We start from the raw sequence: 17,074 nt of genomic DNA, 5'->3' as shown, positions 1-17,074 counted from the left end.
CATAACACACATAAGTGATAAAAGAATTGTGTCTTAGAAATGTTTAATAAAAACTTTTTACACAAAATGTGCACAGTGCAAGAGCAGCATTTAATTTTTTTTACATTTCTATCCACTTTCCAGTCGCTACCAGGCATTTAGCATACCGCAGCTTTGTCAGCTGGTGCTGGGGATATTTGGGACGACGTGTACGAGTTGTCATCTCGTCGTGTGTCGTGTGTCGTGTGCCGGATACGCCAGGAGTTTCCTGATCTGGCTGGACAATATGTTGGCTTCCGCCCACCCCTTGACTGAAGCGGGTCACGTGTGAGGCAATGACTTCCTCCTTTGAGGGTCTGTCATACTGGGCTGACAGGGTCTCTGGGATGGCGATCTTCCTCATGTCCTCAGCGAAAGACTCTGGGTCCTTCATCACCTCCTCGAACACCAGCCTCATCAATTCAGCCACATAGTCTTTAAAATGTAACAGAGAACCATGACATTACATTCAGACAGTAATTTCTTTACTGTGTCATTACATTTTCAGCTATTTAAATTTAAATGTGTTATTTGTTGTGTTAGGTGTTAATTTAAGTTAATAAGAAAGAAAAAAAAGCCAAAAAAAGTTTGTCAGTATTTGTAAAACATTTTATTCAATGTAAATAAAACATTTTAGTGACTTACTGTACGTGGGGTCTGTTTTGACCGGCTTTGCGGTGGGTTCTCCCTTCTTGGCCTTCGAATACGACACTCTGTAGACAGCTTGGCCTAAAGCTGTTGTTGCCTGCTCACAGCTGGAATTTTCGTTGTGATGCATGGATGCAAGGTACAACCTATGTAATATAAAGATTCCAATCAATGAGACAGTCTTGTTTTGATTTTTAGTTCCAACGGTTATGACGTCCACTTTGCCACCTTCTCTGGGCCCGATGTTGAGGACGTTGCACTGTAGTACAGACTTCGTCGTAGTCCCTCCTTTTCCATGTGGTAGCTACCACCCACTTCATTGCTCTGTTGAGAGAATTGCAAACACAAAGTAGAAGCAACAAATTAAAAACATATCTTTCTTCAAAGTAAAATGTCACGAGAATCCTACACACCTGAACTAGCTGGAGGTCCAAAATTTTGTTGCTGTCCATGTGCATCAAGGAATAGCTCCCAAATTTTGCAGAGTGCCCTGAAGTAAACAGAACAATATGAATTCATTTCTTGAAAAAAACTAGTGATTGATATTTTTTTTATGTTTACAAGTGGTATTTATGATTTTGATGATGGTCTGATTTTTTTCATTACCTGGAGAATCTGCACGCATGTCTCCTGCAACTTGAACTTTCCCCCCCCGGTTTCAATGTGGAGAAAAGGACCTGCTGGTATCTCTTCCACTTGTGGACGATTGCAGGTTCCAGGTATTTCCTTGCATGTTTCCGGAAGGTGTCATAATGAGAAATCTGGAGCTGCAAGGCGCGGCATAGCTAACATAACAATAATACAAACAGTGTTTAGTAATTGTTTATTGGTCGAAAGTGTCATATGATTTGGACGACAAAACATTAATAGTAATACCTTTTCCAGCTGGATGAAGGATGCACCAGTGAAATATGTAGCAGCAGATAACTGTACATTGCCAACTGGGGTGTTCTTAATCATGGGCTGACTTTGCCACTTCCTGGAGTAGTTGCATTTTGGACACGTTTGATGAAATGCAACATACGTGCCCTTCTGTTGCTGCTGCACTTCGCAATTTCTCTTGCACACTGGACATGTGTCAAAAAGCTCCCTCAGGCAGGACTCAAATACAATGTATTTTTTATCCATGTATACAGCACTTTCTGTCCTACAAATGTAACAAGACAAAAAGCATTTAGCCTCACTTCTTTGATCTGAAGTGACATGCCTAGTGAACTTGAAGTCAGTACTTACAACATTGTTGAATCATGTGTTGTTAGGGATCCGCCAGGAGTAAAGGTTGGGTCATTTGGGTCGACTTGTGACTCTGGTGAGGTGAATCCCTCTTCCTCCTCTGACTCAACACGTGCTCTTTTTTGTGGTCCAAACCCTGGCACCTTTATAGGTGTGGATGAAAACATGTACTCCGGCAGTGTGGTTTGTGTGCCAGCAGTCTCATGTGACAACACTGGTGTCTGGGTCCCTATGGAGTAGATACAACGTGTGAACATTTCATGCTCTTCCAATAATTTGGTTCTTATGAAATTTCAATTCTACTTACTTTGGCTGTGCACGTGTGCTTTCAAGGTCCCAATTGACAGTTGAGTGGCACATGTTCTCACACTTGGAGCTTCTGTTTGTGTGCCCGTGTGGATAAAACGATCCTGGTATGGAAAATAGTAAAGGTTAAAACAATAATACAGATCATGCTCAAAAGACTGGCTTTCTACTTCATTAACTTTCCTGAATCTGCCCCAATTCGACTATAACTTGTTCCCTACTTTAACATAAACACACGTTTCCAACACCGCCTGAATAACGTTGTGTTTACAAGTGAGAGAGACACATGCACGCAATTGAAACGAGCGAACACGGTCCCAAACTTCTACAGCGATTAGCCTGCTTAGCTCTGTGCTCCCCGGATAGTCACCCAAAATACAGCCGTGTTTATCGGCATGGAGAGACGCATACACGCAACTGAAACGAGCGAACACGGTCCCAAACCTCTACAGCGATTAGCCTGCTTAGCTCTGTGCTCCCCGATTAGTCACCCACAATACAGCCGTGTTTACCGGCATGGAGAGACGCATACACGCAATTGAAACGAGCGAACACGGTCCCAAACTTCTACAGCGATTAGCCTGCTTAGCTCTGTGCTCCCCGGTTAGTCACCCACAATACAACCGTGTTTACCGGCATGGAGAGACGCATACACGCAACTGAAACGAGCGAACACGGTCCCAAACTTCTACAGCGATTAGCCTGCTTAGCTCTGTGCTCCCCGGTTAGTCACCCACAATACAGCCGTGTTACCGGCATGGAGAGACGCATACACGCAATTGAAACGAGCGAACACGGTCCCAAACTTCTACAGCGATAAGCCTGCTTAGCTCTGTGCTCCCCGGTTAGTCACCCACAATACAGCCGTGTTTACCATACCCATACACGCAATTGAAACACGAGCGAACGCGTGTAGCTTAGCATGTAGCCGGCTATCGCTAATGCTAAACGGCAGAACGAGCACACAAAGACAGTATTACTGTTTGAAATACTTACTTGTGCTGCAGGTAATCCAGCATGTATTGTAGGTACTGCTCCTTCTTTGAGGCGAAGTGTGGTGCTGTGCCCTGCTTTGTATTGCGCGAAGTTTGTGTAACAATCCTCCGTGAAGTGGTTGCCACATACATGGAGAATTTTGGGAAATGTAGCAGGCACATTCCCATCAAAAATGAACAATATCCACTGAGCTTTTGTTTGCTCATTGGTGGGGAGCTTGTGGAGCGTCTGTCCTTGTTTACTACAACCCAGAACAGAGCAAACTGATCTTTTTTTCGAAGACATGTTCTCAACCGATATGCTCAGCAGCTACAACGAGACTAGTTCTTCTTCTGCGGTTGAATTTACGCAACCGGATGTGCCCGGAGTAGTGCCCGCACCAGGAGGAGCTACGGTGGTGAGAGGAGTGTTGAGGATTTCTGATGACATCATCAGCTTCGGGAAGTGCAGATCCGCTTGGCAGAGCCCAGGACAACAATACAACACTATTTTCTCAGCAGTGGCTGAACTGTTTGTTCTGAAACTTCAGGGTTTCATAAACGAGGTAATGACGCAGATACACACACAAACGCAGCGTTAATTGGAGCTTCCGGTCTTTGTCGCCTTTAAAATACCACTATCACAGTCCTCCAGCACCTCCACCTAACAATAACCTCACATCTGATTTCTTTGTCTCCTATTTTACTGAGAGGTTGGCAACCATCCGAAGCCGATTCTCTGCACTATTTAGAGACGACCAGTTTCTTCAAGTTAATTGTCTGTAATCACTAACCAACAAGTCAGACACGTAATAATCCTGCTCTGCTCTCCTGTCCTCCTCTGCATCCTCTAGACAACAGGTCACCACTGCACTCCCCCAGCTTCCTAAAGCTTAAAAAAAGCCTAATATGTGACAATTCTACGACATGTCAAGTGCAAATCAACTATTTCTTTATCGTACACACTGCAGTAATTGTCAAATGATTTGCTCACTTAGCTTCTCATATCACTGCTGTGCAGACGGCACCCACCTATCCCTGTCACTCCCGCCGCAGATGATCCTGCACAGTCTCGGCATGGAGCTCTCACCCCGAGCAAGGTCACGAGAAACCTGAATTTCATGTTTGATGATCAGCTATCCCTCTCAGACCTTGCTTAATATGCCGCCCAACTCTTTGTGCAGGCTACGGTTATTACTTGCCTTGACTACTGCAAAGCCCTTCTGGCAAGCTTCCCATCATGCACAGAGAAATGCCTACAGATCATCCAGAAAACGGTGGCGTGTCTGGTCTTTAATCAGCCTAAAAGGGCACATGTCACCCCGCTGCTCATCGACCTCAATTGTCTACCCATGGCTGCCTGAATGATATTCAAGTCAGCTTGCCTACAGCAAGACTTTTGGGTATATTTTAACGTAGTCATGCTGCCTTATGTTCCTTTACCTTCTCTGCTCACAAGCCAATCATGGTGCAGAATTTAGCGTCCCTTACTGTTTTCAAGAACATCGCTCATCAGAGCACCTCCCCTCCCCAACACCGTAACATGACTAACCAGATTTAGCACCTTTAATTAACCTATACTGTAAATTTGTATTAGATTTGTCTTGTAAACCATATTGTGTTCTGCATATAGCATCATTTGCAGATTTCATGCCCAAAAACAGGCTACCTGGGTTTATCCACGTAAACAAAAATGTACCAGTCTACACAAGTGATGATTAACAATAAGGACTGAAGAATACAAATACAATTACCCGACATTATATCCATCTCAATTCTTTTATAAAAAGCACAACAAAGAAAAATAACTAAGCAACAACAGCAACACAAATGCTGCTGGACTGGAATGACCTGATACTTTAAATCAATGTATTGTTATGTAAAAGAAAAAAGAAAAAAAGAGAGAGAATAAAAAGAGCTTGTCATCCCCCCCCCCCCCCCCCCCACAAAACAGTGGAAAACAACAAAGTAAGTTGAATGTGAGCAACACAGATTCTGTAAACCTCAAAGAACATGGTGCAAGTGGAGGAAGATAAAAAAGGAGAACATCTGGTGAGCTCAGCTCGGTGCCAGAACAAGACAAAGCCATGTGTCTGGCAAACACATACCTACACACGTACCTACACACACACACACACACACACTTATTCATGCATGCACACTGAAACCTGCCTGCCCCTCAACTTGCAAACAAGCAAGAAATCCCCCTACACACAAACTTGAAATCGCACGCATGCACACTGCATTCATTGTGCCCACACTCATGCACAGCAGGGTGCAGTTGGAGAGAAAGAAAAGAGAAAAGGCAAAAGTAGGATGTGATTGGAGAGTCCACTGTTCAGACAAGACTAATCTACATACTCAGGGGCTTAGGCGTGAATATGCATGAGAGAATAAAATGATATGCCTTCAAGCAGACCACCCGCTCTTTTTGGATTACTGAGCCCACCTTCAAGCCTTTTATCTTCCTGTTGGCATGCAATCAAGCTGATTCCGTTTTCACTGGCTGATGGTTTCATACAATGAATTTGACTTAAGAAATGTGAACCTGTTGAGAGAGAGAGAGAGAGAGAGAGAGAGAGAGAGAGAGAGAGAGAGGGGGGAAAAAAACACTGTCAAAAAAAAAAAGCAAAAGGAAAAAAACACTTCAAAATATGTACCCAAATTCTCTTAGAAGGTGTTTTTCGTGCATATTTTTTAAGCCCGATTTGATTTGCCACGAGTAGATCTAACCAGCTGAAGGCAGAGAAACAGAATGGGGGAGAGAATGAATATTTGGAATAACTCTGCAGCATTAGACACAGAGCGCTGATGACCCATCAAATATTGAAGAAATGTCTGCTGGATCTGTGAATTCACATTTCAGACAGACTTTCTCTAAGACTGTCCTCGCCAATGAATGAATATTTCATTTCAGAAAATAGAGTGGCTCTGAAAGGCACCATTACCAAATCCTAATGTCAGGAGGAAAACATTCTCCACGTTCAGTTGAAAGTTAGGGTGGAATGATAAGAGCCGTCCATGCGTAACACAGTCTGATGATGGGGTAATGCATTGGCATCACATTAGCATGACTGTGTCTGGCTCCATGATGGTGAGTGTGTGTGTGTATTTATTACCTCTTTAGGGGCCTTTTCTGCCGTAAACACTGACCTTGTCAGGACCAGAACTCCTAATGGAGACCAAAAACTGGCCCTAATGAGGCAGAACCTCATTTCTGGGGAACTGGCCAACTTTGTGGGTTAGGTTAAAGTCAGGGTTAGGCATTAAGAGGTTATGGGATACTGCTTTGTTTAGGCTGTCCATATGAATGGAATTCAATGAGAGTCCTTAAAAGGATAGTTGTACAAACCTGTCTGTGTGTGTGTGTGTGTGTGTGTGTGTGTGTGTGTGTGTGTGTGTGTGTGGGAGATTTCCCAAATGACAAAAATGAGAAGTGGAGAATTCTAGCACAATGGTTTTCAATTTATCATCTTATTATCTGTTTCATTGGCAGAGAAGAAACAGAAATCAAAAATGTTTAACACACACACACACACACACACACACACACACACACACACACACACACACAGTCGGAGCTGATCTGACACATTTACCCAAAAATCTAATTTTACTTAGTAATCCGATTCCTGAAGCCCAAGTCTTTCCATTTATTTCAGACTATGCCAATCTGATTTGACACTCAGCTAAATGTATAAATACAATGTCGCTTGCTGGTGATATGTATGCTGGAAAAATCCTGGATTCCTATTAGTGATATTATAAGTGATAATATTTGTGTGGAGAGCAATACAACCTTAAACCAAAAGGTCCATTGTAAACATCATTGCTTTCTGATGCCATCAAAGGTGTAAAATAGGATAAGGTTTATTGAAAAATCAACACACAAACTTCAACTTCTCCAAAACTTGGAGACACTCGTTACCGTCGATAACTGAAGTGACAAATTTGATGATCTTTGGTCAGAGTTGGTTAGATTTGTGCCACAGAATATAAACTGGCACCGCAACGACAAATGACAATCGTGAATAACCCACAGCTGCGCTTATCTTGTACCACAGTGCTCGCTTAATGTGCTCCTCTGCAGAACAGGACATATCGGATGGGATCAAACAAATGGTTGTTGTATATGCGTTATAGGCCATAGGATTTTAGCTCATCCATTTGTAAATCTCGATTTGTGCGACTTAAACCGTGAGAATTTAAAGGGGCTGTATGTAAGTTTTCCGTGCTGGTAGAAGATGTTTGCTTGCCAGGATCTTCCACCATCACTGGATTTATGAGACAAGAGGTTATAATACTCCCTCTGCACAGTGCTAATTCTTCAGGGCAGAATGGATGCTGCAGTGATTTGCTTTCGTAAAGTTTTGAGACGGGTCAGCCAGACTGGGGCTAAAGTAGCTGGACAGCATATACAGTACGTATACCAACTTCAGAAGAAGGCAGTAAATTATAGAAATAAGAGCAAAACAAGAGCAAGAATATTGGCAACGCTTTCTGCCACTGGAGACTTGCGCTTGGCAAGTGAAAGGATGTTGTTTGTTGGCACATGTTGGCAACGTGGAAATAAATGAGCAAAAAGCACAATAGCAACATGCAACAGTGACTGACATGCATGGCATTCTGCACAATGTATACTAGGGCTGTCACTTCTTATCCGAAATTTGGATATCTATTCAAACTTGGGAGGAAAGTTCAAACTCGAACGCAAAAATCCCGATTGAGTTCAAAACTCACAGCCTAGAAGCGCCTCAGACTGTCAGAAGTAATTAGTGTGTATTCAAGCAGAGGGCGCTGTGATCCATTATGAACGCCCTCTTGTCTGATTAGAAAAAAAAGACAGTGATGTCGTCTTGTTTAACGCAACTGAAAATGGAGGACACAATGAAACTAAACTGTCCTGAATGGACAAAGCAACTGGAAAGTGGCACGTAGATACATTTGACCAGATTCTACAATAGCTACAGATGGCAAAGTAACAAATCTGCATCTCTTCCCTTAGCTTAGCTGCTTAGCTCCACCCAAATGAGACAGGAGAGGAGACAAGAAATGTGACAAACTTTCAACATCACGACTAATTATAAGAGCAAGAATAAATACTGCTGTCACATTTCTGTTTGGTGTGTTTGTGTGTGTGTGTGTGTGTGGGGCGGGTGTGTGTATCTGTATATCTTCAAAGGAACAATGTGCCACATAGTATTCATTTGAAATTGTTATTTGGAAAAAGTGACAGCCCTAGTGTTTACCAAAGTGAGCAGCAAGGTCACCGTGGAGCAACAGCACCTGCAAAATCCTTGTGTTGCTTCCACTCTTCAATTTTCTCTACACAAAAACAAAGTGACGACATGAGCCACAGACAGAGATGTCCGTGGTGTGGAAATAGTTAAAGCCATAAAGACGTACAGTACCTCAGCCCTGACCCTGTGCCCCTCTAGGTATCCCCCCGCGCAGAATTCTTATTCCCTACCAAACTGACAAAGTGTTTTTAATCTTTTCTTTCCCTCTCTCCTGGAGATTGGGGAAACAAAAATCAATAGCTCCTGGCAGGCGATCTAGCAGGCCGGTGAATTACAGGGTCTGCACTGCAACCAGAGCGCTGCATCACAGGGGCCTTGGAATGAGAGACCTTGGAAAAGGCATCAGAGACACGGAGGTTGCAGGGTCACTCTGGGTCCGCAGTCTGAGGAGCAGCGTATTTACTGCCTCGGCCAGCATCGCGGCGATGAAAAATAACTGCCACACAGCACAAAGAGAAAGATGGCTGTGGTGAGTAAGACGGTGAGAGAAGCCGGCAGAGAGATAAGACAGACCGTGAAGGAGAGAGAGTGAGACAGAGAGGTTGGGGCGTGTAAATGAGCAGCTGAGGTCTTGGGAGAGTTTGCTGTGATTTGTGTGTACTCACGCCATGTGCTATGTGCAGTACAGGTATGATGTCAAGCAGAAGACTAATGTTTTTTGTTTTTTTCCCCCCCCCTCCCAAATGGGAAATGATTCATTAGCGTTTGGTGATTTAGAACGTGGCAGTGCTGACCGATCAATATGCATGGGCCCATCTGTCAATACGTGATTTCTGCTGGTAATTAGCTGATGTGGGCCAGTGGTTGCGAATATTGCCTGGCAACTGACAGCCTGGTTGTTGCTGTCATCAGTGGGGGGTGCACAGGTGGTAGCAGCTCACTGCTGATCAATACAATACTTCAAGGCCCCCGTACTGGGTTCACAAACACATTCTTCCAGCATTTCGGGAATTTTCATTCATTTTGATTTGGAAAAAGATTCAGATTTATGCGAAGAAAAACAAACTCATTCAATCATGCCTTGTGAATTATAACAAGGAGAGCGACGGCTTTACATAAACTCATAAATTAAACAGCCATGTTCTGTAAACATGAGGCATTCGCTTTGCAGAGGTGGAGGCTGGATCTCAGGCACCTTTGAGAGAATGTGTCAGATCACTCAATTACAGCAGCTCGAGACAGCTGGCAGTGAGACAATTAGGAGTGTGAAAATGATAATGATGATAGGGATGAACAAAATTTTTAATTGCTTTGTTTTCAAATCGCGCGGATATTTACCGGGCTTCAGAGTGCAGCCTCTGGGCTGGCACGGAATTCAGCCGTGGCTCAGATGTCTGATATTGACTTGATGTATTTGAACATTGATCAAATCATCACTCTTCAATGAAGAGATTAGGTCAAAGGTTAAGTATTGACATAGTATAGATTAAGGACATTAGCCCACAGTTTGAGCTAAATAAACACAACAACCACAATCGGATACAGAGTCATCAGTAATTGCCATAAAGTGGGACAGTGGGACATTTTAATGCAGCGCACCAGATATGACCAAAACAATATAACACCCGTCATCACTACTACACAGATATTCAGGACATGTATATCTGGATAATTGAATGCATTTGACAATTAAAAATAAAACAGCTGCCAGTTTAACTGTATTGAATCGTTTGCTTCATTATTCTATAAGCTCTGTAATCGCTGACGTCCATGAAACATTGACATTCATTGAACTCATAACCTTAAATCTGATAGCCTTTACTCGACCTATTAACACATGAGCTATAACATGTGCTTTTATCATTATTATTATTATTATTATTATTATCATTATTATTATTGTTCCTGCATTAACTCATCACACTATGTGTCCAAGTTCATAAGTTCAGTGAGAGCGAGAGAGAGAGAAGCCAACAGCTAAGATGGTATAAACCCCTGCAGAAAGATGCCTCTCTGTCTCTCATTGGCATTTGCATATTAGAGTGTTTTCTGGGGAAAATGAGCTGTAGAAATTAATTCAGGATTAATTGGTGCCTTTATCTCGTTAGGACAATCTAATTTAGGGGATGATGGAATTGTTTAGACTCCCTTTTGCATAATTGGATTGCGGTGAATGGCTGTCATTACCGTCTTTTTAGCATCGTCTGTGGGCCCCCTCTCTCTCGTGCAGGCCCCAGCCTCATAAAGAGCGATCATGTGTTACGCCAGTGTTTTGCTAACCCCTGGAACACACCAGCCATGCTGCAAGAGGCGAGCATGTGGCTAACCGCACAGCAGTGATTAACTCTCTTTTCAGAGCCATTAGCATTACAGCACGCAGCGCGCTGTTGAGGAGATTTCACATGAACACATAAGCATGTGGCTAACAACACAGCAATCATCGACTGGTAGAGACAGCGATTAGTTTTAAGCCTGTCATGCTCTGGGTTTTTTCTCTTTTTATTTCCTAAGTTCTGAGAGCATTACCCTACACACGCCCTCAAAGAATAGTCAGACACAATGTCTTAAAATCTCTCAGAGAGGTTTTGCTTTGCTTTTCTTGTCCGGCAGATTTCCTAGACATGTTGCCCTTTCACACTTCCACAATATTTCTGACTCACTTTGCAGTTATGTGTGTGTATTTATTTATTTATTTTTATTTTTTTTTTTTTCTCACCGTGGGATAAAAATCAATAGTAGAGAGGCAAAGCTCATGTTAAAGATCACTCACTGGAATACCTGATCTTCTCACTTCAACAACATTGATGTAACTATGGCAACACGTTCCCACGATGAACAGGGATATGCTTATCTCCTGACAAAAGGCTTTTTTATATCTCTCCCAGCCAGTCACCCTGCGCCACAACGCAGCCGCTTATATCTGCTGCTCCCTGCTATGATACCATCATCATTTTTCTGAAAGCACAAATTGTATAGATATTATTCTGTGGGCTGCTCTCTGGTAAACAAGGCAGAGTGAAATCTAATCTATGGTGCTGATACTCAGCCTGTGCCAGGCTAATTGAGTTGATGTAGTCTGTCCCTGGAGGAGCTGGACATACAGTAAAGACAGACTCTATCAAGTCATATAGCTCATGTACTGTACTTAGTGAGAGTGACTTGTGTTACTTGATGGCATCACAGTTGTCAACAATCGCCATGCACACGAAACTACTGGTTTTCACTTGGACTTCAGTCGGATTATTTGCATGATATTATGGGGAATTAACTGCGGAAAAGAAACGTCACGCAAACTTCATCTTTCCTTATATCTGCCGCTATTTGCTATGCCCTCCTCCATGTTCCCGATGAATACTGTGCCTCGCTTTTGATGCATTTTAGACCTCCTCCTCCTCCTCCTCCTCTCTCCTTATGTAGTGCCATTTCCATTCTTTGCATAAATGCAGTCTAACAGTATTAAGTATTCATGCATGTTGGGGAAGGTGGTGCCTGTCCTTCAGGGTAAGTGTCAGGCCTGCGTGCGGCACAAGAAAAGCCCCGGGGAGAGGAGAACATTAGGATCCATCAGCCTGACAGACAAATCATTCTCTCATGTAAACATAAATATGAGGGTATGTTTCCACTGCCATCCCACTATCTGTTGCTAGGCTACCTTGCATTAAGCAGTGTAGCTGTCCCTGTTCATTTTGCTCCAGGGATTCCAGCAATACCATCATATAACCTGCTGAGTCTTAATGAGTAGGCCTGCTCATATGAGTGGATATGAACATGGTGAGATGTGAAATTTATTCAAGACACAGGAATTCAGCTGTCTGTCAGTGTAGTAGCGGCACGGGAAAAAATGTTTATGAATTTGAAGTGTTTTGGGTGAAAAAACAAAAAATAAAAAAAATCAGCTTGGAGAGGAATATTTCTCTGTCTCTGCACAAACACACCTGAGACAAGAAAAGGTCACAATGGATCAACACACACACATGTGCAAGCACACTGATGCAACACCCCCCCCACACACACACACACACAGTAAACAATATGTGATGCCGAGCTCCATAAAGGTCATTTGTTGTTGAGAAATCACTGATCCCCAAATGCATTAACAAAGTCAATTAACCATTCTCCGACAAAGAAGAAAGGAACCCATCGCCAATAAAAAAATAGAGCGCTGAGCGGCGTCCAAGCACCCTCACAATTACAACAACTGTGCATCCCCAGATAATTATGTGCGCCATACATGTGGAAAGAAAGACAGTAGAAGGCAATGGTCACTGAGAAGAAAGAGCAGGGAGATGAGGGAAAGGAGCACCAACAGCTGGTTTGAATAGATTGTGTGTGGGATGAATTAAAAAGTTGAACCTTTCCCTGGCCGCATTCAGATGTCTTCCTCTGGGTGATTAATCACGGCCGTCAGAACCTGTAATCCCTTTCAATGGGAAACAAATGCAGCCACTGTCCTCTCTTCTCCAACGCGCCCAGGGCCCAGGGCCACCAGCCCGGCTGCCTGTGGTCACAATACCTGAACTACAGAAGAGGCACCCCGGGGAGCGAGGATGTGTGGACACACTGTAATCTGCTCCAAACATGATGAGAGGAACAAAAACGCCGCATTTCAACAAAATTGTATGGCACCCTTTAATGGTTTTTGCACCCTTTTTTTGTATTTTCCAGTCAATAGTTGAGGCGAGTGTCACAACAGCAGGTCCAACATGGCGAATCATAAGTGGAGATATGACACACACACACACACACTGCATGGACTTCCATTCAATTGGAGAGCCTGAACAAAAAGTGTTAGCCATAACCTTAATCATAATCAGTTAATTTCTGAACCTAACCTTAACCTGACCAAACATCTACACTTAACCAGATCCTCAGAAATAAGGTTTTGGTCTCCCTGGTTCATTGTGTATTCCAGGATAGGAAACAGAAGTGTACATTTACATGACATTAGAAAAAATATATGCAAACATGTAAGTCCAACTGAAATTGTTCCAAAATGAATTTCTCAAAATTGCAAATGGGAGTATGCTCTGCACAGGTCCCACTCCTGGCTTTGACCTGGAAATAATAGAAGAAGCCAGTTCACAGAAGAAAAAGACAAACGGCAAGAGAAATATGTCCAATTCCAGAGCAGTGCCTCTTTGGACTCATTTTAAAGAATTTAAGTTCATTTAAAGCAGAAAGACACGGAAAGTTGCTTGACATGGAAACGACTAGCCACCAGCTAAAGTCACTGACAAGCTGAAACTAGCAGAGCGGAGGCAAACACTCGCCACTCATCAAATCAATTCCCAGCTAGTGCTTGTACGCTATGAGGGCAGTAGTATAATTAAACGGTGTGGTTGAGCTACGGTTAACTGTTCATGGAAACGCACTGACAGACACACACACACACACACACACACACACCTTTTGTGCTCCAGAAGAATGGATTTAAAGACGCCGGTGTCTGAATTTCAAATGAGTTTCTTCTCTCTGACTGCCTGCTTGCTTTTCAGTCCCCCGGTTCTTGCAGCTGCTTCAGTCAGTGAACTTCATGTCGAGTTTCTACACGGTGGTAAACAGCTGATCTAGTTTAGAAAAGACAGTAAGAAAGTCAAGAGCAAGCAACATTAAGAGCCCGGGAGAAGAAAGTGTGTCATCAGCATGAAAATAGAAGCCCGCTAACGAATTCCTAATCATATCCCCCATTTCCTCTAGGGGCCATGCTAAAGAGGTTAAAACAGCAGTCAGTAGATGAGAATATGTGGTGCATTAGCTCTATAGATTTCCTGGCATTCCAAAGGATTTCAGAGTTAAATTCACAACCACCTCTCGAGAACAACAACACAGGGCTATTCTCTGTGCAGTCATGTATCCTATCTTTAAATGTTAAAAGCACAATGGAGAGCAATTTCCCTGCCGTTTCTAAGACTATTGTGGGTATTAAGGGCTGCTTGGCACCTGCTTTGTCAGTCAATCAAGGGAAATATCTTAAAAGCAGAATGCACCACTTACACATTTAAAGCATCAATCTCGACTTAAGCCTGACTGGATCAAATAATGTCTCTGTGGCTTTTTACAAGTGAGTCAATGGAATGTCCTTCAAAATAGTGCACCCACAATGACTCTAATGGCACATACGACCTCGGAAATAATTGGCTAAGAAAACTTGGTGTTGTAAAAGAATTCTCTGTATCCAACAAAAGACAAATGTCAGTGTTACTCCTGGGTGAAAGAGAGTAAATGTGTGAAAGGTTGCGAGGGTAGTAATTCATTGCGGCTGCATGAGGTGGTAGATGCTGGTAGTATACGGCAGACTGTGGAAAATGGGCCACGACCAGTCATTTCCAGAGCCTTTGTGTGTCTCTGTTTGACCAGGCGTCTCCTGGTCCACAGGAGCACAGCTTTGACACATATAGCAAAGAAACAAAGCATCCATTATCAGCTCTATCTCATCTCCAGCCTGACACGCTGGGACAAACAGTGACAGGACCCAGCCGCTCAGCTTTGCTGGGGGACTCTGAAGCGGACACTGAAGCGGACTGGGAGGTCCATTAAACACACAGGCGACACCTTAGCAGTGGACAAACATCGGCACAATAGCATGCAGCGCCGGTTGCCACGGAGATGGGAGAAAACACAGTGCACCGCCAGCGGTGACAAAGAAAGGGAGGGGTCAGGTCTCATGGGCCACTGGCAACTGAAAAGCCTCCACAAACTGTCCGGAGGCACACTGCACCCTTTTTACTCTGCGTCACAAACATTGTAACTTAAATCATCCATTCAGTGATGTGTGGAGAATAACATTAGGAACAAGTCCGCCATGCACAGGATCTTAATTAGTCCAATGTAGACCAAGACCCACACACACACACACACACGCACACAAAAAACTCTTAATTTGCTACTTAAGCCTATTTTTAAAGTAAGTCTATTCTTCAGCAGCAACTAGGTTTCACATTAAAATGCATTGCAAATTCAAACCGAATTAGCATCAAATTAGCATCTGGAGTTAAGGTTCAGTCATGTGATTTCTAAATGTCATCCTTTATTTACTGAATATGTTTCCATTACACTTATTCACATTAACTTTTTATTGATAAGCAGCTCCGCAAAGAGTAAAAACATTTATATTGTGTCTCTCTATTGAGGGGTTTTTTTTTATGCACAAATTGAAAATGCGCATTAAAACAGGCGGAGGGAAACCCAACAAATATGTGAGTGTTATGGAGTAAAGTATGAGCCTTTGTCATCTTCTTACTTTGCTGATGATGGAAAACCAAGACATATTCTCATATTTGTGTTACTTTACTTTACTTTATTACTTAAACCTGCAAATGAATGACGTGTTAGTCACATAAGCTCAAAAATGATGAAGGTCTAGGTGTAAAGATATGTTGAATTTCTCTTTTCTAGGTTAAGGAAATTCTCCTCTGAGACAGAATGTGTTTTTTTTTTGTACTTCTGGAAAAGCTGGCACTCTGAAAATATACAGGTTGTCCCATTAATCTGTCAACAAGCGCTGTTTTTGTTTAATGATTTGATTAATGACGAACGGCTCATGTTGCAACCTGGTCTCATTTTGTAATGACCACAAACTTCTCTTCAGAGTGTGCAAGTGTGTTTGTGATTTCACACATAAACCGTGACGGCACAAATTAGCCCAGTGTGGAGAGAGCAGGGCGAGTGGGAAAAAAGGGAAATCTGTGACGTGAAGCTGCGCGCGTACATTCATACAAACAAGGAAATGTCGACATGTTTTTCCACCAGTGTCCAAACATGAACGTTGATATGGCTTCACTTGATTCAAATCAGTGAATTACAGCCACAATTACTTTTTAATCCAGTTTTCATTCAACACAATAATGCATGTGGTGATTTACAGTAGGTATACTGTAGCTTTCCTGCATCACAAGCCTTTTTCCTGTTCGAGCCTGCATTCTGTCTTTTTTTTTTTCAGTTATGACCGGGCGAATAAAACCTGTCGATACAATCATCCCCTCTGACCTCTGAATCTGACAGCATGTCTGCTAAATGCTTCATATACAAGACTCGGAGAAGCAAGTCAGTTTTCCCCTCTTTCCCTCTCCTCTCTCCTCTCCTCTCCTCTCTGTATTGCTGATTTGAACAGCACTCCATTCTCTCTCCACCTGCCTGAGCTGCTGTGGCCTCGTCTGAATCCTCTGAATTCCCAGTCCACTGCGGTGTATCCGCCTGGAAACACCACAGATGCCAGCACTTGGTAAGTTGCAGGAAAAAAAAAAAACAAGAGAAGTGATGGGATGAAGATGTCAGTTATGGCAAATAGAACTCTGTCACACTCCTATAACATCTCTGTCACTGATTATCAGACCGGAGAGTCAAACACACACACACACACACACACACACACACACACGCACATACACAAACAATGTCAGTGCAATGAAGAGAAGCAGGAGGAAGAGCTGAAGGATCCAGACGACATGGATTTGGAAATGAGTATAGGATTTATTTAGGAGACAAAAGCGTCACTGTGAGAGATTGGAAATAAGTATCCAACAATTGGACCTCTGGGTCCTCAGAGAGCCTGTGTTTTTCTGCAGTTGTGCATTTTTTCATGACCAATATACGCGTCCTGTGAGACCCAGTTTGTGGCTTTTGCAGCGCAATAATCACCATATATAATTATTTCTC

General features: G+C 43.0%; 1 protein-coding gene across 1 annotated transcript; it reads right to left on the bottom strand.

Annotated features, from left to right (window-relative positions):
- Positions 1–218: 218 nt before the first annotated feature.
- LOC131463417 (uncharacterized) lies at positions 219–3,789 on the bottom strand. Its single transcript, XM_058635111.1, has 9 exons — positions 3,202–3,789; positions 2,207–2,309; positions 1,900–2,128; positions 1,543–1,813; positions 1,273–1,451; positions 1,080–1,156; positions 895–990; positions 664–812; positions 219–453 (listed from the first exon to the last, which is right to left on the bottom strand). The coding sequence occupies exons 1-7, from the start codon at positions 3,484–3,486 to the stop codon at positions 983–985; spliced, it is 1,152 nt and encodes a 383-aa protein (XP_058491094.1). The 5' UTR covers positions 3,487–3,789; the 3' UTR covers positions 219–453; positions 664–812; positions 895–982.
- Between the last annotated feature and the right edge of the window lie 13,285 nt (positions 3,790–17,074).

Source organism: Solea solea, chromosome 1, assembly GCF_958295425.1.
Source record: "Solea solea chromosome 1, fSolSol10.1, whole genome shotgun sequence".
NCBI lineage: Eukaryota > Metazoa > Chordata > Actinopteri > Pleuronectiformes > Soleidae > Solea > Solea solea.
Note: the sequence above shows the minus strand (reverse complement) of the source record. Positions and strands in the feature narration are given on the sequence as shown.